Here is a 27,774-nt window from a genome sequence, read left to right as displayed (position 1 = left end):
TCGGACCAGCAAGGTCAGAGATGCTGCTCCTTTTCAGGGGAGCGAGGGCCAGTCTGGAGCAACCAGACTAGTAGAGTAGTTTCAAAGATTCATCATCGTGTAGGCCACTAGCTAATGGGCAAGTGACCGGACAGATGCGTTGAGCAGAAAAATGCAAAAAGGCCCCACGCAGCACTCAATAAGTGTGGAGGGGTGATCTTCGGTGCACGAGTTGCTCGGGGATGAGGCTTCCCAAACCTCAATGCACAGCTTCGAGGATGCCTTGAGAGCTGCACGGTCAGCACTTTGCAGTCTTTTCAAGATGGCCGGTCCCACATCTCATGTCGCCTCCACGGGTCTCAGCTTTGCTGTGGCTGTGTATCGGGCTGTTGGATGTCTGGGAATCTGGTTCTTGTTGATCTCTGTTGCTCTAGCTCCGGCGGAGCTGCAACAAAGCAAACTGTTGGGCGCTGGATGGTGCCTGTTTGCACAGGGTGGTCACTCCTTGACCACAAGGGAGATTCTTCAGTCTTCCACGTCGAGTGGGATGTCGAAGGGTCCAGAGTTTCATTTCAAAGTTTCAGTCAGGATTATCTAAAGTCTATGGGCACAGCTCCTACCTTTATTCCAAATCAAGGGGATGGATAACCTTCTAGGTCCCTCCTATGGGTGGGACCCAGGAAGGGGGTGGTTACACCCCTTTCCCTTTGTCCAGTTTCACACCAGAGCTGGGGCTGGAGTGCCCCAGCACTGGTTTGAACTGGGCTATGCATGAGGAGCCTTGTGCCCCCCAGGCAGTGTCTAGTTTCACTCGCCCTGCCTGCCTCAATCCACTATCTCCTGTCTGGGGTGGTGTAACACCTCCCTGTGACAGGAAACCTTTTGTCCAGGCCTCCCCTGCCGGAGTTTCGGTCAGCAGCAGGAGGCCAGACTCGTGTCTGTGGCAGCAGCATCCATTTTGTGATGCTGAGGCTCTGGTTAGATTTAACTGTGTTTAAGTGAAGTAACATGTCGTCTCCCTCTAGAAGGGTGGACTGCTACCCCCGTCGCCAGAACTGGCGAGGGGCTAGTATTCCAAAGTGTATGACACCTTACACGACATGTTTTTTGATAAAGCCAAACCAAAGGTAGCAATAACAGCGAGGATTATAATGCACTTAAGAGTATATGGTATGGCAACACCCTGCAACAGCTATAAGGACATGGTTCCGAAAGCTGCAGACAGGCTCAGCTCATGCTAGAGCACCATCTCACATAAAACCAAGCACTCTGCCTCCAGGATTGTTAAGGCCTGCCATAGGAGTGACTTATAGGTGCATATGTGTCCAGATATAGGTTTAGACATAGGTATACTATATCTAAGCAAGGGGTGATTACACAACCTTGCCCCAGCTGAGTGATCAGCCAGTTGTGTCAGTTTGGATGGCCAGCCAGGGGTGGCAAAAGATATGCTGCAGCCCCTGGTAGGCCTTGGGTGCACCTATGCTCTGGGTACCTATAGTACACTGTACAGGGGCTGATAAGGTGACCCAATCCCAATTGTTTATGCACCTAGGGTACATGGAGTCCATTTTAAAGAGAGAGCAGATAGCCTGGGACCCTGATTAGCAGGATTCCAGGCCAACTAAGTCGAAAACCAGCTAAACACAAGGCAAAAAATCTGGGGTAACCATAGTCAGGTATCCACCCTCCTACAACATAGGTTCCTTTGTGTACTGGCGTAGTGGCAAAAAGTTAAACTACGTTGTGTACATACTGCACCTGGCCGTGTCTCCTTACTTACTTAGAAGTAGTTGCGTGTGATCTCTGCCCGTCTCTGTCTCCCATCTGTTGCTGGCGCCACTCCTGCTGTGTTGGGCTCAGGCTGTGCACATTCATTATCGTGGTCCTCATAATCACTTAATTCCACTTCTGTTCCTTTCTTAGTAGCAAGGTTATGCAACATTGCGCACGTTGCGATGATCTTACAGCAGATGAGGGGTGAGTAATGACGTGCACCTCCACTTTTGTGGAGGCAGCGGAACCTGCTCTTGAACAGTCCAAATGTGCGCTCCACAACGTTGCGAGTAGATTTGTGTGCCACTTTGTATCGTCTCTCACTCGGGGTTGATGGGTTCAGGTAGGGTGTCAGGATGAACGAGCGGACGGCATATGCGCTATCACCTATGGGGAAATGAGAGAGCCATTAATCACATTTGCAACAAAACCTACATCTGCAATATCTATCAGGGTGTGTCACAGTGTTTTACCTAGCAGGTATCCTTCTCCGAATTCCCCCGCTGTCAGGCGTGTGTAGATCCCACTGTTCTGAAAGATGTAGGAGCCGTGGGTGCTTCCTGGGAATTTGGCCATGATGTCTGTGATTATGTTGTTGGCATCACAGATTACCTGCACATTTATTGAGTGGGTGGACTTTTTGTCCCTGTAAATGTATTCCTGTGGCTGCAGGTGGGCAGATTGGGATGTGTGTGCCATCAATGCAGCCAATCACATGTGGGAAGTTTGCCATTTGGTAGAAGTCAGTTTTGGTCTTTAACAGTTCTGCATGTGTGTCAGGGAAGCTGATGTAATCATGCATTCTCTGCATCATGGCCTCCAGGAACTTCCTGAATAAATGGGACAGGCAACTCTGGGACACCCCACCTATCACAGCTATCACCACCTGGTAACTGCCAGATGCAAGGAGATGTAGGCTACAGAGCACCTGCACATGTGGTGGTATGGCATGTGCCCTTGGTGTTGGGTGCTCCAGGAGTGGATGCAGGTCCCTTATCAAGTCCAGGATGGTGTTGGGTGTAGCCTATACCTTTCATGGATCTCTGCCTCAGTAAGTTGAAAGAGTGTGATCCGCTGTCTGTAGACTTGCTCCTCCCGTCTCCAGATTCTCTCTCCTGCTGCCTTGCTATCACATAGAATGCCGCCATTCTGGTCACACTGTTGCATTTTGGGGCCTATTTTATGGCCTGCACCTGGTTACCACCTGCTTTCAATCCATGGTAATTACCGACTCTTAATTACCGAATTTCCTGCAATTCGGTATTTTAGAAGTTACCTACATCTCAAATCTCATCTTTACCGTTTCTTATTTACCGATTCAGTAAATAAGAATTCGGTAATTTCTGGTTCGGTAAATATGAATCGGTATTTACCGATTCATATTTACAGAATCCTTAATTTTGGCATCCTACATCTCGAAGGCCTAAATACCGGTTGGTAATGGCTAATTTACCGAATTTCGGCCATTACTGACCGGTATTTAGCTACCTTCATACGGCACTAAATGTCTGTAGTCCAAAACTAGACAATATGTATTGTCTGGTTTGGAGACAGGAAACAAAGGATTTGTCATGGACGAGGTGCATGTTTCAATCACCCCTTGGTATTCAAGTTGATCTAATATCTCCCTGACATGTTTTTTAGCTTCTTGCTTAACTGGATACTGCCTCTGTGCAGTTGGTTGAGTTTTTAACTGGATTTTATGGTGAGGAGAATCCTACATGATTTTTATACAATGCTGGAGCTTGGGCTACAGCCCATTTTCTGGCATATGTGTATTTTAAGTGAATTGGAATATGATTCAAGAATGCTGGCATAATGGTGTCTTCGCCATGTGGGCCCTCCCTGACAAATTTTGGTGGCCAGTCTTTTTCAGCTAGAAGAATGTTATAACCCTTAGAGTGCTTCTCCCAAAAGAGTGCTCTTATTTCCCTAGTTATGTCCCCCTCCATCTGGAGCGTTATTTCATATAACCTATGATCTACCTCATTTATGTTTTGTGTATATGGCTTATGATATAAGTCAAGCCGCAACTTACCTCTTAACGCAAACTGCACATGTGTTATGAATGTATACCATCTACCTCATATCTGTTGTTCTTATAAGTGTTAGCATATTTGTTAATCTGTAACTTACTTTTTATGTTAAGATCTCTGATACCCACGGGTCTTGTTCGCGCTATACAAAACTTTATAATAAATAATAAATAAATAAATAAACCTATGAGGTACACTAACCCTGGTATCGGCAGTTTCAACTTGGATGTACTCATTCAAGTCCACTGTCTCCAGATGATCCTCTAGGATCCTGCGAGCTATGGTGACTTCTGCAGTGCTGTCTAGCATTGTCTGGGCCCACTCCCCGTTCTTGAGTTTTGTCCTCAAGATCCTCGGCATGTCTGATTTTTAGACCCGCTACCTTCTTCTTGGTGAATTGGGTTTTCTTTTTTTTGTGGAACGTGTTGATCGTCTTTGGACTTCACGCGTTCTTCCTTGTGTTCTGACCGTCCTCTTCTTTCCGATTTCTGTGAGGAAGTCTGAAAGGTACGTGAGGAACGTGTATCAGTATTTTGATATCTATCAGGTTTTCTCAAAGTATCCCTGATCCTGAGGTTATACCTCTTTTCGGAGGGCTCCTTTTAGAGAGACCTTCCTTGGGACTGAAGTTTGTTAGAAGTTTGTTTAGTATTCTCCCACTTCTTTTTAGGAGTAGTGAGAGTGTTTTTAATAAAAACCTTTTCAGAACTTTCAGTTAGTTGGGGCTTAACTGGTTTCCTACCCAAACTATCTCTACCTAGTTCTTCATAGGATTTTTCAATTATTCTGGCCAGTTCATATGGCTGCTCAGTTATATCAAATTCTCTTATTTTTTGGCGGATCGCCACGGATGCTGCTTCACCTTTAATATTAGCTAATATTATAGCTGAGACCAGTTTGATATCTTTTAGTAATTTCATACCCAGATTTAAAGCAGGCTCTGCGCCGTATTCATTTTGAATCTGTTGCAGGACGTCTGGTATTTCTACCATAGATGGAACACCATGAATTTTTGTGTAGATTGCAGCAAAGACTGTACCCCAAGTGTCGCAGTCTTCCAGGTGTGGTGCAATCCCCATTGGTAAACAGATTGTTAGAATTCTGTGTTTCTCATGAGGTGTACTATCAGGAAACACTGCCTTGATTTGAGTAATTGTTTGAGCTATCCAGAATGGAATTTGTTCCCTTTTTTCAGACCATTTACCAATGACTGAATATATAGTCTGTGGTGTAATTTTGTTTGTGTTCCCCTGGTGAGGGGTGTGTTGTGGAATCCTTATAGGAGGTTGGACTGTTAGAGTGTGCATGACATATTGAACCAATTGTCTATGTATTTTGATTAGTTGTTTTAGTTGAACTGATAGTTCTGCACCTGACATTTCTTCAATGGCAGGATGTGGTGTATAGCTGGCTAGTACCGGCCATGTTTCTCCTGGTCTAGCTAGTGGACCGAGCCTGGTAATGTGATTTTGATGTTGTAGGGCGTCTTTAAACGAGAGCGCATGCTCTTTGTAGGTTAATGGAATTTCAACATCCTTGAAAGGAGTGTATTCCGTTGGATGTTCCTATACTTTGTAAAAGTGGAACACATGTGTTACTGGATTTGCTTCAGTGAAGACAATCCATGAATAGAATACCTCTGTCTGCCGATAATCATGTGCCTCTATGACAAAAATTACCCTACCACCTCTTGATGATAGGCCATTTGTTATAAGCTTTATAGTGATGGGTTTCCTTAAGTTTTCCGGGATGACTATAGCATCCGCGTCGTCTTCATTAAAACCTGTAACGTCTAAGCCAGGTTGGGCTGCAGCTGCTGCTGCTCCACCGGTTGCATTGTTATCGCCGTTAAGCGACATTGTTTAAATGAAAGTTTTGCTGAGCAAGTTTCAAAGAAACAAAGATAAGGTGCCCAATATTTTGGAACACTGTTTCTTTCAACATTGAACAAACCAAAAACTAATACATACATTTTCGTCCTACTCAGTTATGGCGGATATTATCCTTTTACCCACTTGGAGTGTTTTATGGGAAGAAGGGGTCTCTGTGAAAAGCACGACTGAGTTACTCTAGTATCTAGCGTTAAATTTGTGCCTTACCAAACATTGGGCGCCATGTAGTGTAGTTCCTATATTCCCAATAGGCTCTGTGCATTGGAATAATACATCCTATAGATTAGACGTAGGACTGAGGTCAACTAGGTTTCAATCGAATATATTAAACTTAATAGTGAGTGCCAGCTAGCTCAGAGGTCACTAGAAACTTTCTCGAATGCACAAGGAGGGATTCATTTCTGACAACGGCATAAACATGACAACTTTGTTTCCCAAGAATAAACGTATCTTCAGAGTCGTGGAAACAATATTTAGATATTTTACTCAGTCAATCGTGCATGCTTCGTTTCACCAGAGGTGCAGAGAAATAGAGAGACCGGATTTTTCAATAAAAGGATTTATTGAACAGCGTTCTTTCTCATGCAAGTAAAGTGAACTGCTACAATCGTAATACAGGCTGCAAAGTATAATGCGTACAGCGAGAAGAGTATTATAAAGTATGGTTTCTAAGCCATAAGAATACATACATAGATAACAATGGCTAAAAATACTCAACTGGTGCTTCTAAAATACGCCTAACCCAATGTACCTAACCTAAGTCTAGTACCTGGGAAGAAGTAAGCGGGGTGTAGTATAGGTTTAGTATTCTTTGCCAAGAGTCTATAGAAGATTTCTCTTAGGGTCTAATCAGCTCCATACCTTAGTTAGAATGAAGGAGGTCTGGTATCTCTTGTCTCGGACTCGATTTCCCAACACCCTCCAAGGAGAGCTTGGAAACACTGGAGCTGGATTCTCAGCAAGAGAAAGGACAGCTTCTTGATGAGTGCGTCAGCTGAAGGGTCGGCTTCCTTCGGTACTTGCTGTAGCGAGCTGCGCCGGGCAAGTAGATAGTCGAACTGCTCAAAACCACCGTGTGTTTGCTAGAGCAAGTGAAGGCATACTTATACGTTGAAGGTGCCTAGTTTGATGTAAAGTCGGGCATAATAACGTCAGAAAAGAACCCCAAGGGAATGGCAGTTCTTTGAAAACTCAATGAGTTCTTGGACAAATCAACATTCAAGCAAGGGGATGTCCCTGAATGCTTACGTCGATTTTCCAAGAAATCGTTGTGACTTTTTAGTACGGGTGGAAGTAGCCATGTCTGTATTTGGACTGCATGGGCTATGTCTAAATATGGGTATGATTTATATGCCTATATTAGGGCAATGTGAATTGTACTTTTATAAGGGCATGAATCGGGAAAATTTAACTTGGGTCCTAAACCGCTGCACAACAGCAGAGATCTCTAACATTTCTGCATGGGTCCTTAACTCCACTTCAGCCCAGGCTGAAGTCTCTAAATCATTGCCAAGCAAGCATTCAATAGGGAGGTCTGCACTTACCACAACTTTCTTGAGGTCAGTTACCCCTCCCCAGGAGAAATCAACAACTGCCAGGGCATGGTTGGTCCTGCCATTGCTAGCATTGGTAACTTGGTAAAGTTCACTAAGTATGATCTGTCCAGGGTCCACAAGGTCTTGTGTCACCATTATGACACTTGCCCCTGTATCCCTCTACGCCATAGCCTCTTTTTCATTTATCAAAGGCTGCTGTCTGTATTCGCCCAAGTTACTGGGACTCACAAAGGAGGACATATCCATGCCTCCATCACAGATCAGTACAGCCTGAGTTGGAACTCTGACTAGACCAGCATCCATCTCAGAATCCAGGGTTAACCCGACTACACCCTTCTGTTGAGTACCACCTTTGTGAGCTGAACTAGGGGGAACAGTTGCCTTAGCGGCAATGGTGGCTGGAGTTGAGTCTTTAGCTCTAATGCAATTACTATTCCAATGGGTATTCTGTTTACAGATTTTACACCATGGTTTCGTTTGGCCTTTCTTTTTGGATGATTAGGAATCCCCACCATTAGAAGATTTTAGGGGCCTTGTGAAGACTTCTGTTCTTTACCCTTCTCCCCACCCTTATTAGGATCTTGCTTCTTCTGGTCACCACCTTGGTTCTGTACCTTCTGCTTCACCCTGGTTCTGACCCATTTGTCTGCCTGCTTTACCAATTCTTGGGTAGAGGTCAGATCAGGGTCTCCCAACTGCTGATGCAACAGCTGATTCTGACAGTTATTAAGGATCTGCTCCCTCATAATCTAGTTGTATAATCCTGTATAATCACACAGTTTACTGCCCAGTAACCAGCCCTCCAGAGCCTTTAGTAGCACAATCAACAAAGTCAACTGAGTCCTGAGTCTGAGCCTTTTGGGTATCCCTGAACTGTATTCTATACTGCTCAGTGGTTAGGCCAATCCCATCAATAAGAGCACTCTTCAGGACTGTATAATCATCAGCATCCTCTTCTTTTACAGTGAGGAGCTTGTCTCTACCTTTGTCTGCAAAGGAGAGCCACAAGATAGTTGTCCACTGCTTCTGGGGAACTTTTGAACTTTGCAGGCCCTTTCCAGTGCAGTTATCCATTTGTGGATGTCGTCCCCACTCTGGGTCGGAGGGACAATCGTGTTTAAGTGTCTATTGTCATAAGACCTTTCCCTACCACTAGGAAAGTTGCTGCCACCATGGGACTCTAGTTCCGTCTTTTTTCTAGCTTTTTCAAGCTCTAGGAACTCCCTTTCTAAGGCTACATTTGGTCTCCTTACTCTCAGCTGAGCTTCTTCAAGTCTCATCTGTCTTTCTCTCTTCTCCTGGGAGGTGTCCCTCCTATGAGAAGAGACAGAGGTCCCTACTGATGTGTTAGAATGGTTAGATTCCTGTGAAGGAGATCTTTGCCTTCTAAGCACACTCCCAACTCTTCCTGGTGGGACAAAGACAGGGCCACCTTGGCCTTTCTCATCTCAAGTAGGAGCTGGATTGTCCAGGTCTAGGACATTGTCACCTGCCTTGTCAGCATCAGAGTCTAAGTCCTGGTGGTTTAAACCTATGGCCTCTCCTTCCTCTGTTGTTCCCCCCCCACTGCCTACCCTTTCAAGCTATGATGCCTGTCTAAAGTCATCTAGCAGTAACACCTCTATGAGACGTTGGGTGTTGGGATTTTGGCCTGTCTTCATTTTCCTCATAGTACACAGAGACCTTAAATCTTGAAAAGGGAATGTGTCATACTTGGATGCTTCTACTTGGACTGACATCTGGCAGGGACCCACTGGCTCCTGGCCTTGAAGACATAACTAGTGAGGTGTGGTGTATGCACTACCTACTCTAGTTGTTTACCTACTAAACTCTCTTGAGTTATAGAAAGGGTGTGCTTAAGCCCCTAACACACAACTCTAAGTTCAGTAGAACTCACTGTATTTAAGCTTGTATTATATGTATACCTCTAGTACCTTTAGTGGTTTTGAAATGATCAATCACTTGAGATTATCTGGTAAAACAATGGCAAGCTGGAATCCCAAACGCTGCACACCAATGTGAGAAGTTGGCCTGGCATATGCTGTCCACTATTCTAGTGGGCACCTTGCACCAGTCCAAACGACTCTTATTGATGGTAGGTTTAAAGTCAACCTTCATATAAAGCTATCCTAGTGGTAGCTGTGGAGAGCAGCCTTTAGGCTAAGTCTTGAAGGAATGTAAAGCAGCTTGTTTTACCAGTCTATAATTTCGTGAGTGACCAAATGAAAGGAGCACCACACTAGGTATATATATAAAATATACGTATTTATTCTAAATACATCCCTCTAGTCTCTTTATGAGGCTAGAGACAAAAGTACATTCAGTAAACTTAATTAGCACACAGTAAATTAGCACAATATACGTTGAGCCCTAGGGGCGTATAAAACCATATATTAAGAAAGTGGTATAAGAACCACAACTGACATAGAGACAAGGCCTAGAGCCTTTAGAACCACTGGGGCCACCAGGAACCACTCAAGGTAGTGACACAGGGGCGCCACGGGGCACACGTGCAGTGTCTGAACACAGCCGCGAATCACCATTATTCTATGGGGAAAGTCGCGGTTGGAATTTTAAAGATTAAGGACACTTAGAAGAGGACCTGGAGCAAACCCCTTTATAACTAAGAGGTTCTAGAGTCAATACCCATGGGAGCACCGGAGTACTTGAGTTACCTCACCCAGGGAAGCCGGGTGCATAGGTGTCTTTTGGTGTTGGGTTTCGTCGTTGTTTTCAATGGCAATCTGCTGCAAAGTGCTGCTGACGTCCAAGTGGAAAGTGTCCCGAGTGATCCAAGGCTGGATCTGAGATGAGAAGAACCTGAAAGCAGAGGGGGCAGCGTCTGGACCACTTGCCAGTGACCAGGAAGGCGATGAGCGGATGCCCACCGATGTTGGGTGCTTGCAGGTGAAGAAGGTGAAGCTTGATTCTTCAGCCACGAGGACCAGAAGATGTCGACGATGACCAGGTTCTGGAATTAAGCTGTCCCACAAAGGATGTTGAGTGCTGCAGTGTCGGTTTCCGGATTGGACCCAACAAGCCTTGGCAACAGCAACCCACACAGAAAGCAAAGGTTGGCATCGGTTCCGACCAGCAAGGTCTGAAGGACTCACCCCTATGGTGGGGAGTCAGGGCATGTCTGAAGCAACCAGGGAAGCCTAAAGAAAAGTAGAGTTACCTTCGAGGGGACCCACCAGTCGACAGAGCAGGGATCGCGAAGGAGCCTCGAGCAGAAATGCTAGAAGCAGGCTCATGGAACACTCGTGGAGTGTAGGCCCACAATCTGCGGTGCAGATGGTGCTCTGGGCTTGGACTACAAGTAGCCCAATGCACAACTTCGGGAAAGCTTGGAAAATTGATGCACTAGCAAATGTGCCCGGTGTCCAGGAGTTCCGGTCCCACGTCACTCGTGAGGGCTGCGGGTCTCAGCTTTGTTGGGATCTCGTGTCAGCCTCTGAGAAGTCTGGAAGTCCATGTCCTGTGTAACACATACTTCAGAGCCCGGCAGGAGCTTTGGCAATGCAGAAGGTCAAGATGCTTCTTTGATGCCTGTTTGAACAGGGGAATCACTCCTTAACCCCAAGGGAGATTCTTCAGTCCTCTAGTTGTTAGTAGTGTGTCGAAGCTCCAGGATACAGCTTTAGAGTTTTGTCCAGGTATAATCTAAAGTCCTGTTGCCAGGGGTGATGGGTCCTTTACTTATACTAAGAAAGGGGGCTGGACATAATCTATAGAGGTGGACCTCAGCAAGGCCTACCAGTGCTAGGGGTTCGCCCTTCTCTGCACAAAAGTCTTCAGACCAGAAAATCGAAGTTGGCACAGAAGCTATAATAATAAAAAGATATTTTATTAACCTCATGAGGTGGGACTACATTCACATAACACCCTTCGGTAGTGTATTAAGTAGCACAAGGAGTAGAAAACCCATGGGTCTTTTATACCCACACATGAGCTCAAAAGAAGGCGGTACAAGCACACATAGGAGAGTTACATACATAAATGGTCATGCAAAGAATGCACAGTCAACAGTAAAGGAGGAGCCAACAGTTGCTGACTTTGGTAAAAACAACCTGACAGTTACAGACTAGAGTACGCTGCTACAGACTCTTCTGCGCATGTGCAGAGTAGCTGAGGCTAAGCACAGCCAGTTCTTTGAGCAAAGCACAAGGGCAAGCAGCAGTGAAGAAGGAAAAAGCACATGGCGAGCACATGGTTGACAAAATGGCTGCCGGAAACAAGATGGCTTCAGCTAAATGCTAACAGCAATCTCTGCCAAATTCCACAGATGACCCTTTTAGCGTTAGCTGAAGATATCTATAATCTAGAAGAGTCTAGGTATACATCATGTATGTCGATTCTCATCATTTCATCAATCTCTTTATCTAGTACACACTGGGCATTCATTTGCTGAACATCATGTCTGGTAGGTGTACAAGCAGTGATACAGATGGAGCAAAGCATTGGACCACATTGTATACATAGGCAACATGTCAGTAGAATTGCAAGTAATTTGCACAGCACTGTTAATAGTTTCCAGCCCCACGTAGAGACCAATGTCCAAAACCAACTGGCCAAAGTCCATGTGCCAGTATCAGGGTGAATCTCAGCAGCTATTGTGTGTAGCTTGGATATTGCATCAAAAACTGAAGGGGCATTATCTGGAATGTACACGCAACAACTACTTCCAATGATGCGACATGCACCACCTCGATCAGTCAGAACCATGTCCAGGACCATACGGTTTTGGAGCACCACAATCCTCGCAATCTACAGTTCCTTTGTGATGTTGCCAAGTGCCATAGCTGTCTGGTTGGTCACAGTTTCCACGACACAAGTCAATCGTCTGATTTTCCTGCTGTTCAAGGCAGCACCAACAACAAAGAACAGCCACATATTAAAGTCAACATATTGCTGCAGTGCGGTGTCAGTCTGATCCACCTCATCATTACTTATTGTTCTTTTGTATCTGTTCTTAGAAATGTCATTAAACAGTCGATAGTCCTTGTGATATGATGCAGGTGTCAAAAACACAGGAGGTAGCAAAAAGGACACGTAACAGACTCCAGACCATCCAACAGGTAGATGATAGTATCCCTTGTTTGCACAAATAAAGTATGTATTATGTGAAGACGTAAAGCTGCTGTTATTGGTGCCAGCAATGTTCAAAACCAAGGTACATTCGCTTCTTCGCACTGGATTTTCCCAACACTACTAACACACAAATTTGCTCTGGCTCTAGTGACAGCTATAACAAATGGTCCATTACTCTTAGCAGTTTGAGTACTTGGTTAAACATAATGTGCAGAAGCATTTCCTTGTCGGTACTCCTCCATCTCCCATTTAGTCCCTTTAGCTTGTGGATCACCTTCTTCATCAAGATAACATGCTTTATTAAGATAGTAATTTAATCTCCCTACACCCATATCAGTAATATTAGCCACTTGAGAAGCCAATAGAAGTGCAAATCAGGCTTGACAAGAGCCATTGTAGGAAAAAGGAAGAGGAATGAAAGGGGGAATCAAACAAATCTGCTTTGCTGCCGTCGCCTACCCTTTGGCTCCTGTCTGTTCCGAGAGCTGGGAAGATTCCAACCGGCACCAAACAACACTTCCCGAGACCACTGATACCGCTACCGGTCCTTCCCCGCCGCTGCAGCCTTCCATTCAGAGCACGGCCGCTGTGGGGGGGGACCGAGGGGAGCTGGGAACTACATCAACCAAGCTCCCTTGCGGCCCTGCTGAGGGACAATACGCACCAGGAGGCGCTTTAAATCGCACGTCACCCCCAGTGGAGCGGGGGAATCAATCAAATCTGCTTTGCTGCCGTCGCCTACCCTTTGGCTCCGGTCTGTTCCGAGAGCTGGGAAGATTCCAACCGGCACCAAACAACACTTCCCGAGACCACTGATACCGCTACCGGTCCTGGGCCACCCCCCTAACTTTTTGCCAATGGACTGTTGGGAGGACAACATACTTATGGCAAGGTATTACTGATAATATCATAAAACTCCGTTCCCCTAAAAGTTTTCGGTGATATTGCTGGCTTTTTAAGCCAGAAAGATACACTCTCTAGTTGGTGAGTAAATCCCTTAAATCAGACAAGCACTGATTATCAAATAATGAGAAAGGTGACCAAAATTGCTAAGATGCCTACACTACGTTCTAACACCAGACAGAAGACCGCCATACCACAGCCCCTACCTACACTCACAGCAATAGATAAGATGTTGCAACAAACTATAGGGGCAGTAGCTACGGCAATTGTCAACACTGAAAGAAGGCTCTCACTACCACCGACTATAACTATTCAAGATTTAGGAAAGAATCTTTCAGCTGCTGCAACAGATATCCCGGACATATGTTTCTGCTTTACGTCTTCTTATGCGGATCTCCCCTGCGCACAGGCACCCACAGGGACTCCTAGAGTTGCTGAGGACATTCTTACAGATTCAAATCCCCCGCCCGCTATAGAAAAGCCGAGATCAAACAATACAGGCCAGAGAAGGTTTAAAGAAACCTCAGTAAATAACAAAAAAAGGGGAAAAATCATGCTGTAAATCATAACCTGGTGACACCAATACCTAATACCACACCAGGTATACCCTGTTGGGTGGCAAATATGGTAGCTGACTTAAAGGCAGGATTGGAAGAAACTATCATTACTCACATCAAACCCCTGATGTCAAATATTGACAGACTCTCCTCTATAATAAATAATAGGGGGTAGGAATGTCAAAGCCAGCGGTTCCAGCTGGAACTCCAGTTTCGGCCGAGCAGGAAAGGGTTACACCAAATAACACACATAAGGATAAGGTAGCACCAGTTGTAAATCCCTCTACAAAAAATACTAAGATGGGTACACAAATTACTACTGCAAAAAACACCAGAGCTCCCTTATCCTCTGGCCCCACCATTACTACCCCTCAGGCTCACATTAACCAGGGAGCGGGAAAACCTACAGCTGTAAATGGCAAAATAGGTCCTAACCTGAAGGAGAGTAATAATGCGACCAAAAATATCCTGCCTAAAAATTTATCAGAGAAAACAGGCCCAGCCCGCTTCCATACTATAAATCTCCCCCCGGAAGCCCTGCCCTTCGTTGTAGTACTAACGGGGGTTCCTCCCCTAAAGGAAGGGAAAAGAGAAAACCATTTTGAGTTAAAAAATAAGTGTGGGGGGCGTGGCCAAGATGGCGACGGAGTAAGACGTCTTTGAGAGTCTCTCCGGCGCCGACCTCCGCTTAGCCTTGCCCAGCACCTGGAGCGCCGTTCGAGCGGCACCCCTACTGCCTGCTGGACAGCCCGAAGAGGCGGAGAGCGGTCCAGTGAAGAGCGCTTGGCCGGCGGGAGCTCAGAAGCGGCAAACGGCCACCCGGCGACCTGAGGCCCTGTAATCCCCGGCCCCGGGTGGTGAGACGGGCCGGCCCCACTGCATCGATTCAGGGGTGAGCAGCGGCGGAAGCCGGCCGCGCGCAAACGATTCCCCGGAGCCCCCGGTTTTGCGGATCCCCCCGACTAAGAGCACTGCCTTCGACCCTGTGGGGGCGGCGTTACCCGGGACCTCTGCTGCAGGCGGGAGACGAGTGCTGTCTGCCGAGGGCGGCAACAACGGTGGCGCGCCGTTCTCCCCCCCATCTCCGCTCCTAGCCTACCCTGGTGTGGGGGCTAACCTGCTGATGATCTTGGCGGAGAGACGGCTCGAGCGTGGAGAGCGCCCGGTGAGGCCTGCCTGCTTGTGCTTCGCCTGAGCGGCCGAGCGCGGCGGCAGACGCCACCATTTGCGAACCCGACCTGCAGGCCTGATTGACGCAGGGGCGGTGGAGAGGGACCTCGGCTGGAATCTCTCAACGGAGGGGGTCGGGCGGCTCCACTGAGTACCGGCCTGGACTGTTTTTGCTGCTGGTGGCCTGGTGACTGGGAGGCCCTACGGAATCAGCCACGAAATCGAGGCAGGTGGGGCGGAAGACGGAGTTGGCTCCCGGCCTGCTAGCGAGGGGGAGCGGACCCGGCGCCACGTGGGCCGCCATTCCGCGGCCGCGGGAGACCGGCCTCGTCACCTACGAGGCCTTAAGAAGTGGCAGCACTCAACGCTAACACAACCGGAGAGTGGTAGTACCGGGGGTAATTTCTGGATCTGGCCGTCTGTCCTCCTGTCTCTGGCGCTATTTGCAAGGTGACCTGCACCACACCTTGCATTGCTCCGGGACCACCGCTGTCTCGAGGGATTGGGCAGCTCACTGAGGCCATAATGTCTACGTCCCTACGCAAGGGGAAGCCCGGCAAGGAGGCGCCGCAGAGAGGGGCTCAACAGCCAGCGTCCCCTGGGACCAGTGCGTCCTCCGGACAATCCGACGATGAGGCTCCCGCCACCAAGGCCTTTATGAAAGAACTCTTTGCCACCATCAAGGACGACATCTCAGAACTTCGTGCGCAACTAGCCTCTGACCTCCGCGAGGTGCGACGGGATGTCACAGCATTGGGGAGAGGGTGGCCACCCTGGAAGATCATGACCTCGGCTAATGACCTGCACCAACTGCAGCAGGAGGTTCTCCGACTCACGGAACAAAACCTGGATCTCCAGGCCCACACCGAGGACTTAGAGAACCGCTCCCGCCGGAATAACATCCGCATCCGGGCGGTGCCATGGGACGGAGAGGCGGGGGACCTGCGAGGTTACGTGGAGGCGCTCTTCCTACAGGTTCTTGATGAGGCGGACGTTACCGCCATCAGAATGGACAGAGTCCACAGGGTAGGCCTACCCAAACGAGGAGGGGGGCCGCCCCCGACATTCTAGTGTGCGTCCACGACTTTCAGCTGAAGGAACGCATCCCCTGGAAAGCTCGGGACATCCCTTCTATACTGTTCCGTGATCATCGACCCCAGTTGTTTCAGGATTTGGCGGCATCCACTCTCCAGAAGCGGCGGGAATTTCGGCCTGTCACCTCTCGCCTCCGGGAACAATCTATATCCTACTCCTGGGGCCATCCCTTCCGTCTCATCTTTCGATGGTAGAACAGACTGGTACAGGTGCGGTCACTTCAGGCTGCCAAGGACATCTTGGGCATTGACGACGCGACTCCGGAACCCATGGACGAAGACGCACCATCGAGGCGGAGACGCCGATCATCATCTTGGCAGAGAGTGGGGCATGATAGGAACCTGTGTCGGCCTGATCGTCCGACCAGCTTGCAGGAACGGGGGGCGGCGGTTGCCTCCGTTACATCTGTAACGATGTCTTCAACGCAAGGTAGCTCTGGGGCGGCTTGAGCCTTGAACTTCAGCTGTTGGCGCCGGAGGGGCCCTCCACCTTCAGGTACTGTGGGTAACTTGTACTTTTTGGGAAGACACCACAGACCGGCCTTAAGAGGACTCATCCCTTGGGCCCTCCCCCCACGAGAGAGACAACTACGTTTACCCTGCGTGGAATCTAGATGGTTTATTTGTCCACTTGTGAGGTTTTTTGGGGTTGGGGGGAGTTGAATGCGGAAGGGGTTGTTGAGGGGGAGGTGGGGTTGGGAGTTGGGATGTTCGGGTGGGTTGTTCGGGGGGGTGGTGATGACAGGAATGCTTGGATTGTTGTGCGTGCTGAATCTGCTGGGGAGCTCTTTCCTTGTCCCGAGAGGTTGGGGTACTGCGGAGGTTATAGACCTGTGGGATTTGACCTATGTGCAGCCTGCAAATCTTGTGCTCCTAGAACAGCTTTCTTTTTCATTTTTGTAGCTGCAGATGCAGTTTACACTTATTTAGCAGGAACCAGGTGCAACATAGGTTGGGCGAACCTTCACAGGAGTACAATTGGGCACTTGCAATGGCACCATGACACGCATACTGAGCCTCCAGAGTACACGTACAAGGCCTTCATAACATACAATGGCTGCATAGGTCACATGCAGCATCTCCATAGGGCACATACAGTTGCTCATGAATACATACACTGGAGCTCCGTGACACACACAACTGAGGTTGGGCAGAAGATCGGCATGGCATTTTAAATAATAGTATCACCAGCATTATTTTTCCACTGAAAAGGCAGGCTCCACAGAGCTCGTTAAAGAAATCATAAACCTTATTATCACGATTTCTTTATTTTAACGAGCTCCGTGGAGCACGCCTTTTTAATGTAAAAATAATGCTGGTGATACTGATTACGACAGACCAAACTCAATGTTCCATTTCCTCAGAGTGGGTCTCAGTACCAAAAGCTACTGAAAGCAGCAGCTGGCATAAATAAGGGTTTGGAACCAGGCACACAGTTTGCATCACTGGAGCATGTGTATGCTCTCTGTTGCATCTGCTGCCTTTTCATTGACTTACGTGTGCTCCACTGCACTTTTGCAGTGGTGTGTGTGCTCCACAGCATGTGCTGAATTGGTGTGGGTGTTGTTAGATTTGCTGCGATGGTGTGTATGTGTGTGCAGGGCTGTATTTTCAGCATTTGAAACTATTGTTGTGTGGTTAAAAAAAGCTGCATGAAAACATATTTGTCTATTAATCTTGTATCGTTTCTCACTTTACGAGTTTTTATTAAACAACTGTTATCTTTTTATTTTGTTACAAATATAATTATAATACCTTCATTGCATCCCAATTAATTTAAGGAAGGCAACAGGAAGTACTCCCGAGGTCGGGCTTACATCCCCCCACCCGCCCACTGGTAAAAAAAATGGTGGGGAGCCACGGCCAACTGCCAATTAGGTCAAGGGAGCCACGGGTCAAAAAAGTTTGGGAACCACTGCTTTAAGTAAAAATAAAAAGAAGCAATATAACTTGTTTCCTTTCAGTTTCCTCAGACACTTAGTCTTTCCTTTTCCATATATTTTAGTTATTAATACCTGATGTTCTTCTACCCTCCCCACATACCTTTACCATTTCATCCTCACACTTATCGAGTACGCTATTCCTTGTCTACTAGAGAGCAAGTGGAGACAGGCACTGCCTTCAGGAGCCAATGCAGATCACAGAAGATATCTGTTTTCTGTAGAGGATGAAGGCAGAGAAGTGGATGGGTGGAATTGGCATAGTCATCATCTATTCAACCACTGCTTGAATGTAGAGATGAGCGAGGCAGAGAAGGAAAAAGTAAGATTTTGGATCACCATCCACCATTCCAACCCCTTGTCTGGATCTCAGATAGTTTGGTGGAGGCGGAAGAGCAGCACCAACCCTTCCACCCCGTATCCATCCCATCTCTAAAGAGCCAGAACAGGTGGGGGAAAGGAGACCAAGCAGATCCTTCCCAATGTCTCCTCTCCATGATGTTTCAGAAGTGAATAATAGGGATATGATTAACTTTTTCAAGCTGATGGTATCCTAAAGAAGTAGTGCACAACAATTAGAAGGGGAACTTTCTTTTCCCTGAAGTAGTTTAATAAGCTTGCTACATCACTGTGCATTGTGCCTATGTTAGGATTGATGAAAAATGAAGTAACTATTTATAACTGGGAGCTTCGTCGTGAAATGTGTATTCTTATTTTTACAGGTTTTGTGCCAGAATGTGCTGATAGTAGTCCAGTTGATTACTTTTGGTACAGAGAAACGTTAAATATTTCCACATCGATTGATGATTCTGGTTCTCTTCAATGGTGGCTTGTACTATGCCTAGCATGTGCCTGGGCGGTTCTGTACGTGTGCACAATCAGAGGCATTGAAACGACTGGCAAGGTATGTTTTTTCTTTTCTTTTGCATGCGTGTAGATTTTTTTAGATTTTTGTGTGACATGCAGCACATAAATTGAATTGCTTCTAGTCACTTGCAAGGTCGATTCTTAGAAGAGGCATGGCAGAGTCAATGATGATATAGAATAGGTGGGTTTTCAGTTGTTTCCTCAATTTATGATGATGTGGGATTTGCATATAGGTCATAAAATATTATTTCAAGTGCAATGGTCAGACACTGAGAAACGTCTTTGTCCTGTGGTCTTCAGTTGGTTTTAGGAATACTTAGGAAGTTGGGATCATTAGAGCAAAGAGGTTAACAGGGATTTGTTTCCAAAGATATAATGGGGCAGATCTTTCTAAGCATCCGAAGGTGAGTACTTTTGCACTGCCTCTCTGTCACCGGTAGTATGTAGAGATTGTTGTGGTGGAGAGTAATTCTGTTGTTTTCCTAACCAATACATCTGCCAAAATACAGCATTTTGAATTCTGTTGACCTGCTAAGTTGACAAGTCATTGTAGAGAGAGATTATGTTGTCAAAGTGGACTTCAGAAGTGGTCGTTGTGTTCAGTAGGTAGGAAAGTTTGAGTTTTTTGCAGTTGTAGTTGTTGGTGGGAGGCTCTGACCACTTCTCTAATTTGTGAGTTTAGCCTGGGGATAACAAGAGTGCCCAAATTCGTGACCTTGGACTTGATTTGAGTCACTTTTTTGTAGGAGATGGGGTGGGCACAGAACCAGGCTGTCTGTCTCATAGCTGTTAAATGATGGACTGCTTTGCTTCATCAATGTTTTGATATGTTATATGCCATTTGAGACATTACAGAATTGATCCCCTTCTCCTGTGGCTCACAAGTATATTTGTGTGTCTGGAAGGTGGAGCTTGCCTGGAGTCAAGATGGCCCCGATCTAGGAGAGCTCTCCTGATCGCCACCAAATATTCAATATTATACTCTGAATAATCCCCCATAAACTGTCTCTGTGTAGGGGAATATTGAAGCGGAGGAGTTGCGCTATCCGGGGGACTGAGTGCTGATCGACTTTCCGCAGTCAATCTGGAGTTGCGGGCTGTGACGCATTATGAGTGACTGAGTGAGGGAGGTCCCCCAGCTGCGTTGCAGCTCACGGCGGCCTCATCGGATGAGTGTTGGTTGCCAGAGCGGAACAGCATGGAGCAATTTTGGAGGCCGGAGGTGCTGTGACTGTTGCCACTAGAGCCTGCACACTAGACTGGTAGAGGCTGCGACCATGTTGTCTCAGAGCAGCTAACGCATGAGGACCTGGGCCGTGGACTGCCGCTGAAGCAAATGAAGCCGTGGTAAGCACTACCGAGGGGAGGTGAGGTGTTCTTGTTGCCAGGCAGCCAACTACCGACCACAGCAGGGCTACAGAGGGCGAGCTCCTGGGCAGTAACCAGTGTGACGCTGATCACGGCATGGACTGTTGAGCTGGAAGCTACTTCGGGCCTATTACCGCCACAGAGCAGAGATGATGTGAGATGTGAGGGGGCCTCACTAAGTGTGCACTCTGGGGCCAGAAATCCTTAATATTCTGGCCTGCTCAGGGCACATTCTAGTAGCGAATGATTGTGGGAGAGTTACATAAGCATCAGTGATTAGGTAGGCTAACCAGCCTAAACGGAGTGCGAGGCGCTTGGAGTGCTAGCAACAGCGGAAAGTTGGGCCACACTTACCTCCACTTAGGATCACATTCCTACATTCCTACAAAATAATGTGTACAAGTGCCCAGGTGATCATCCTCACTATTCATTTTGCGCCTGAATTGCAGGAGGTGCTAGGCCTTGGATTGGATTGGATTGGAGTGGTTTTTATAAAGCGCGATAGTTACCCGCAGGCATCCTAGCGCTGGTAGATTTGCGTGAGTATATAGAAGAAGGAACCTGCTTTTATCTACTAAATAAGAAAGTCTTCAGTTTTTTCCGAAATGAGAGAAGGTTGGACTCAGAGCGGAGGGAAAGGGGAAGAGAGTTCCAAAGTCTGGCCGAGTTTACAGAGAAAGTCCTTCCTCCACACCTCGCTCTTTGGAACCTGGGAATGTTTACTCGGAAAGCATGGATCGATCTGAGTTGTCTGGTGGGATTATATGGGGTGATCAGGGAGTGATTTAGGACTGCTCCTTTCCTCCAGAAGGCGCGGTGAGCAATGCACAAGCTTTTAAAATCGATTCTTGCCTTAATAGGTAGCCAATGGAGGTTTGTTTTTAGTTCTGCTTCCACCGACTGGCGGCGAGGAATTTCCAAAAGGGTACGAGCAGCACAGTTCTGGATTACCTGAAGTTTACTAATGGTTGATTTCGGTGCTCCCAAATAAAGGGCGTTTCCGAAGTCTAGACGGGACAGAATTAGCCCTTGAATCATGATTTGTTTTGCTTTGGAAGAGAGGAGTGGGAGGATCTTGCGAATGAGCCTAAGGATGGCTAGGCAGGTAGCAGAGAGTTTGACTGCTTGTTGACTAAATGTGAGTGATTTGTCCATCCAGATACCCAAGCTCTTGATGGTGTCCTTGGGTTCGGGGGCAGGACCCAAGGAGGATGGCCAGATGGAGTCTATGGATTTTGTCGGAGAGTTGCCCAATATCATCAGCTCCGTTTTGTCTCCGTTTAATTTTAAATATGACTGGGACATCCAGGTGCCAATTGCTTCCATGCAACCCCTTAGATTACTTGGCTGAGTTGACGGATGATTCAGTGATACCACCAGCTGGGTGTCGTCAGCGTATGATACGATTTGGACACCGAAAGGGCGGACGATCTCGGCAAGGGGGCGCATGTAAATATTAAACAGTGTGGGGCTCAGGGAGGAGCCCTGAGGAACCCCACAACTGAGTGCTTTGCTGGGCGATGTAACACTTCCCTCACAGACTCGAAAAGATCGGTCTGATAGAAAGGAGTGAATCCAAGCCTTTACCCCTGAACCGATTCCGAGTTCTGAGATCCTCTGAAGAAGGATGTCATGATTTACGGTATCGAAGGCGGCACTGAGGTCCAGCAAAATGATAGCTGCAGTGCCGCCTACGTCCGCAATCATTCTAGCTCCTTCTGTCACGGCCAAAAGCGCTGTTTCGGTCCCATGCATGGGTCGAAACCCGGTTTGCGATATGTCCAATAAGTTATTGCTTTCTAGAAATTCTGTAAGAATGGAATTTACATATTTCTCTGCAAGCTTACTGATCCATGGCAGCAAAGAGATTGGACGGTAGTTTCCAGGGTTTGACTGGTCCAAGTTAGCTTTTTTTAAAAGAGCTCTTACCGTTGCTTGTTTCCACCTTGGTGGAACAATGCCTGATGATAAAGAGGCATTAATTAAATTAGAGATTATAGGCAGAATGGAGGGTGTAACGAGCCTCAAAGATTGTGCGGGGGCTGGGTTGTCAGGGGATCCAGATCTCACCTGGAGCATAATAGATTCAAGCAGCGTATGTTCTAAGGGTGGAAAGGCCTCCAGGGCAGCCGAAAGGGGTGGAACTGTGTCCAGTGGACCCGTTTGAATAGGAGGGATGAGAGGGAAGGATGCATAAATTGTGGCTATTTTAACTATGAAAATATTCTGCCTGTTCGTTGCAACGGATTTGAGCAGTGAGAGGGTCAGGTAGTTTATCCGGAATTTTTAGAAGGGATTTAGCTATTCGATAAATTTCTTTTGGTTGTGATGTCGCCGCATTTATTTTGTTATCGTAATAGATGGACTGAGCAGTTTTTATGTTGGTTTTATAAAGTTTTATAGCCAATCGATAAGCATCTTTGTTTAATGATGAATAATCAAGGCGCCATTTCCTTTCGAGTTTCCTGCATTCTTTCTTCATATCATGGAGATCTTGAGTATACCAGGTTGCATTTCTTGATTTGTGTTTCAATTTAAGATTTGTGAATGAGAGAATACGGTCCAAAGAGTGAGAGATCCACTTATTAAAATTATCATTACTGACTGTAGGGTCAGCATTGCATGCTGGAGTGGAGGTTTCTAGGATATTGGCCCATTGTGTGTGATTGAGCCTTGACCATTTACGGTCTCTATAGGGTATCAGGGGGTAAGCAGTATGAGAAATTTGCGGAGACCATGTAAATGGGATCAGAAAATGGTCGGACCAGGGGAGAGGGATGGGGGAGTTAACTTTAAGCTGTAAGCAATTACTGAATATGGGGTCTAAAAGATGTCCCCTAGAGTGAGTGGCTTCTTCAACACGCTGGGAGAGTCCTATTGCTTCTAGGCAGTTTAATAGTTCCATGGCGGCAGGGTCCGAGAGATCGTCCAGATGAACGTTTAAATCCCCCAGCAGAGTGTAATTTGGGAGGCTGCAGACTTCATTAGCTATGGAAGAGGGGAGACTATTAATAAAGTTACCGGAGCTGCCAGGTGGTCGGTATATAAGAGTCCCTGAAAAGGAGCATGTAGGGGACAAGTCTAGTGAGAAGGATAGGTTTTCACAACTAGGTAGACAGTTAGGATTACTACGCCATTTGTAGCGATCTTTATGTATAATTGCAATACCTCCACCTTTCCCAATCGGGCGGTCCACTCGATGTATTTGGTACCCTGTGGGGAGTGTTTGTATAATATCGGGGTCCGAGTCTGAGTGGAGCCATGTTTCCGTAAGGAACAGCGCATCAGGTTCCCTCTCAGATAGAAGTAGACAAATCTCCGTAGAGTGCTTAGGAAGGGACCTGCAATTTGCCAGGAGCATATGGTACTTAGGTGCAGGGACGAGGGATGGGGGTCGGAAGGCACAGTGCTGACATGAGAAGTGTTTTATTGTGGGGTTCCAAGAATTAAGACAAGGAGGGGCGACTTGGGCTCGGAGTTGATGTAGTAACGTGGACTCATAGACATAAGTGGGATTTTGACCAGGGGTTGGGGCCCCTGGTCCCGGCCTGTCGCGGACGGGCGCTGACGGGCTTGCCTTTGGCGCGCCGCCGGCGCGCCCGCTGCGCCCGTCCGCTGTGCGGACGGAAAGGTGTCATCCTTTTATCCAGTGGGAGCAGGCGAGAAGCGTCCAACAACTGGACCGCTACCCTCTTCCTTCCTTCCTCCCCAAGATGGCGACCTTTCTAACCTGCCGGCGCCAGCCCCAAAATCGGCTGCATCGGTCAGGCAATGTCCTCGAGGGACCTCGGAGCAACGTTAGTCTTGCAGCGAGGAATTAGTTATTGTATGCAGGTAAAATAGAACAATTTAAAATATATTACAAGTATTTTAAAAAAGTACTGCAAACAATTCGATTCAATTCAGTAAATGTGAGGATGCAAGGGATAGTAAAGAGAGCCCCTGGCTTTCCGCCTCAGGGGTGAGTAAGCACAAATCTGGGCTTTGGCGGGAAAGCGGGACTAAATACCTTTTCGTCCGGGGAGCGTCCAACAACTGGACCGCTACCCTCTTCCTTCCTTCCTCCCCAAGATGGCGACCTTTCTAACCTGCCGGCGTCAGCCCCAAAATCGGCTGCACCGGTCAGGCAATGTCCTCGAGGGACCTTGGAGCAACGTTAGTCTTGCAGCGAGGAATTAGTTATTGTATGCAGGTAAAATAGAACAATTTAAAATATATTACAAGTATTTTAAAAAAGTTCTGCAAACAATTCGATTCAATTCAGTAAATGTGAGGATGCAAGGGATAGTAAAGAGAGCCCCCGGCTTTCCGCCTCAGGGGTGAGTAAGAACAAATCTGGGCTTTGGCGGGAAAGCGGGACTAAATACCTTTTCGTCCGGGGAGCGTCCAACAACTGGACCGCTACCCTCTTCCTTCCTTCCTCCCCAAGATGGCGACCTTTCTAACCTGCCGGCGTCAGCCCCAAAATCGGCTGCACCGGTCAGGCAATGTCCTCGAGGGACCTCGGAGCAACGTTAGTCTTGCAGCGAGGAATTAGTTATTGTATGCAGGTAAAATAGAACAATTTAAAATATATTACAAGTATTTTAAAAAAGTACTGCAAATAATTCGATTCAATTCAGTAAATGTGAGGATGCAAGGGATAGTAAAGAGAGCCCCCGGCTTTCCGCCTCAGGGGTGAGTAAGAACAAATCTGGGCTTTGGCGGGAAAGCGGGACTAAATACCTTTTCGTCCGGGGAGCGTCCAACAACTGGACCGCTACCCTCTTCCTTCCTTCCTCCCCAAGATGGCGACCTTTCTAACCTGCCGGCGTCAGCCCCAAAATCGGCTGCACCGGTCAGGCAATGTCCTCGAGGGACCTCGGAGCAACGTTAGTCTTGCAGCGAGGAATTAGTTATTGTATGCAGGTAAAATAGAACAATTTAAAATATATTACAAGTATTTTAAAAAAGTACTGCAAACAATTCGATTCAATTCAGTAAATGTGAGGATGCAAGGGATAGTAAAGAGAGCCCCCGGCTTTCCGCCTCCGGGGTGAGTAAGAACAAATCTGGGCTTTGGCGGGAAAGCGGGACTAAATACCTTTTCGTCCGGGGAGCGTCCAACAACTGGACCGCTACCCTCTTCCTTCCTTCCTCCCCAAGATGGCGACCTTTCTAACCTGCCGGTGTCAGCCCCAAAATCGGCTGCACCGGTCAGGCAATGTCCTCGAGGGACCTCGGAGCAACGTTAGTCTTGCAGCGAGGAATTAGTTATTGTATGCAGGTAAAATAGAACAATTTAAAATATATTACAAGTATTTTAAAAAAGTACTGCAAACAATTCGATTCAATTCAGTAAATGTGAGGATGCAAGGGATAGTAAAGAGAGCCCCCGGCTTTCCGCCTCAGGGGTGAGTAAGAACAAATCTGGGCTTTGGCGGGAAAGCGGGACTAAATACCTTTTCGTCCGGGGAGCGTCCAACAACTGGACCGCTACCCTCTTCCTTCCTTCCTCCCCAAGATGGCGACCTTTCTAACCTGCCGGCGTCAGCCCCAAAATCGGCTGCACCGGTCAGGCAATGTCCTCGAGGGACCTTGGAGCAACGTTAGTCTTGCAGCGAGGAATTAGTTATTGTATGCAGGTAAAATAGAACAATTTAAAATATATTACAAGTATTTTAAAAAAGTACTGCAAACAATTCGATTCAATTCAGTAAATGTGAGGATGCAAGGGATAGTAAAGAGAGCCCCCGGCTTTCCGCCTCAGGGGTGAGTAAGAACAAAAGCCTTTGTACGTGCTTCAGTCTAGTCCCGCGCCACGCCCTGGTAGATATTGCTGCAACATACCTGTACCACCATCAAGGGCAAAACGGATAAACTGCAACCAAAGTTACAGTCTGACCTTCGCAAAACCCCATGAAATAAAGAGTCCATGCCTGCCGAACAAGAACCTGTCTCGGATGACCCAGAAGTAGATGCAGACGTTGACATGAAGCAGGCTTCTGTACCATCCAACAAAGTTTATCCAAGATCGACAGCAAAATAGACGCACTCTCATTCCGTATGGATAGAATGTCAGAGAGACTGGATAAACAGATTGGCAGACTAGATGCTGCGGAACTACACATATCTGACATGAAAGATGTCATACGGGCAGATGCAGAAACCAACAAAGAGAGGGACAAAATCTTAAGGCCTCCGGATCGTGTGCAGCGGCCCACGTTGGCAGGGGTCCGCTGTTGGCCAAACGATCCTGGTGGTCGGGGGCCCCCGCAAGCTGCAGCTGTCACTGGGGGACGGGTGGACCCTCGGCCCTGACAAGGAAAGAGGGCAGCGGAGTGCTCGGCGTTGGGGCGCCCTCCTTATGTGATCCCGGACCCCTGATTTTGAGGTGAACCCTCCCCGGACGGAGCGGGCCGATCGCAGATGGGGCCCCCGTCGCCTTGGTGTCCCGGGGGCTGGACAGAGACGATGCTGGGGAGTGCGGCCTGCGCGCCGGCTGAAGCCGGGGACCTCGATTTTCGAGAGGCCCGGCGGTGGAACCACGACGGCGCTGGGGGCTTGGCCCTGCTGCAACATCTGAGGGCCCCAGAGTTGGCGAGGATTCCCGGGGAGACCGGCGGGCCCCCAGGCCCCGGCGAGAGGAGGGAGCAGGGCAGCCTGGTCTGGACAGTGAGGGAGAGCCTGAGCTTGGAGAGCCCTGGTGTAGCATCCGACTGCAGACTTGGAGGTGGACCTTCCCAGATGGCATCGGCTGGACGGCCCAGACAGTAAGAAGGTGTGCGGCGCCCCCCAGGCATGGAGACGTGGGACGGCCCTGGATGCAGTAATCCTGATAGGGGCCTGGGATCAGTCGAGCAGAGGGCCGTGGAGTGCATTGTGACTGTGTGGGGGGCTCTGGTGCCATTAGCGACAGCGGAGGCGTTCCCGGATCGGCAGTTTGGCGGCCGGGCTGGGCCGCGGTGGGTCCCTGAGTGGAGTTGCTGGCTACCCATCCAAGGGATTTGGCAGTAGGACTTTGTGCAGCACTGCCTGGGTGGCCATGACACGCGGCGCAGGTGGTGGGGGCCCCCCAAGCATGGCCCGATTGACAAGTTTACGGGGCCCAGTGGAGGCGCGGGTCATCACTCAGTCCCGGGATGCGCTGGAAGCGAAGATTGGGGCAGTGGGTTCTGAACGCGGTCTCCCGCATTACGGAGGCCGAGACACGCATCTCTGGGGCGGAGGATGATATTGCGACCTCAAGCGCAAGGTGGCCAGCATGAAGTCCTACGTTATCTCGATGCTTTGTAATTGAGCGGGCACATCGGGCCCTTGTGCAGAAACCGTCGGTGGGGTCACGGCCGCGGCCTGTGATCGCTAGGTTATTGAATTACCACGATAGGGACACGATCTTTAAACAGGCCAGGGCGAAGGAACCATTGTTGTTTGAAAATCAATGTGTTCTGATCTTCCCAGACTATACCCGTATGGTGCAACAACAACGGCAGTCTTTCACAGCAGCCAAGGCTCGGCTGAGCGACCTGAAAATACCATATGCCCTACTGTATCCAGCCCGCCTTC

The 27,774-nt window shown here is 48.0% G+C and overlaps 1 protein-coding gene across 7 annotated transcripts in view; it reads left to right on the top strand.

Moving 5' to 3' along the window:
- The window catches only part of LOC144828987 (sodium-dependent neutral amino acid transporter B(0)AT1-like), a 1,274,746-nt gene that overhangs the window by 223,570 nt on the left and 1,023,402 nt on the right, over positions 1-27,774 (top strand). For all 7 annotated transcript variants that reach the window (XM_078687667.1, XM_078687664.1, XM_078687665.1 and 4 more), the window contains one exon: positions 18,717-18,898. In XM_078687667.1, coding sequence (XP_078543793.1) covers positions 18,717-18,898 — 182 coding nt within the window. The remainder of the gene's footprint in view (positions 1-18,716; positions 18,899-27,774) is intronic.

This window comes from Lissotriton helveticus, chromosome 4_1, assembly GCF_964261635.1.
Source record: "Lissotriton helveticus chromosome 4_1, aLisHel1.1, whole genome shotgun sequence".
Classification (NCBI taxonomy): domain Eukaryota; kingdom Metazoa; phylum Chordata; class Amphibia; order Caudata; family Salamandridae; genus Lissotriton; species Lissotriton helveticus.
Note: the sequence above shows the minus strand (reverse complement) of the source record. Positions and strands in the feature narration are given on the sequence as shown.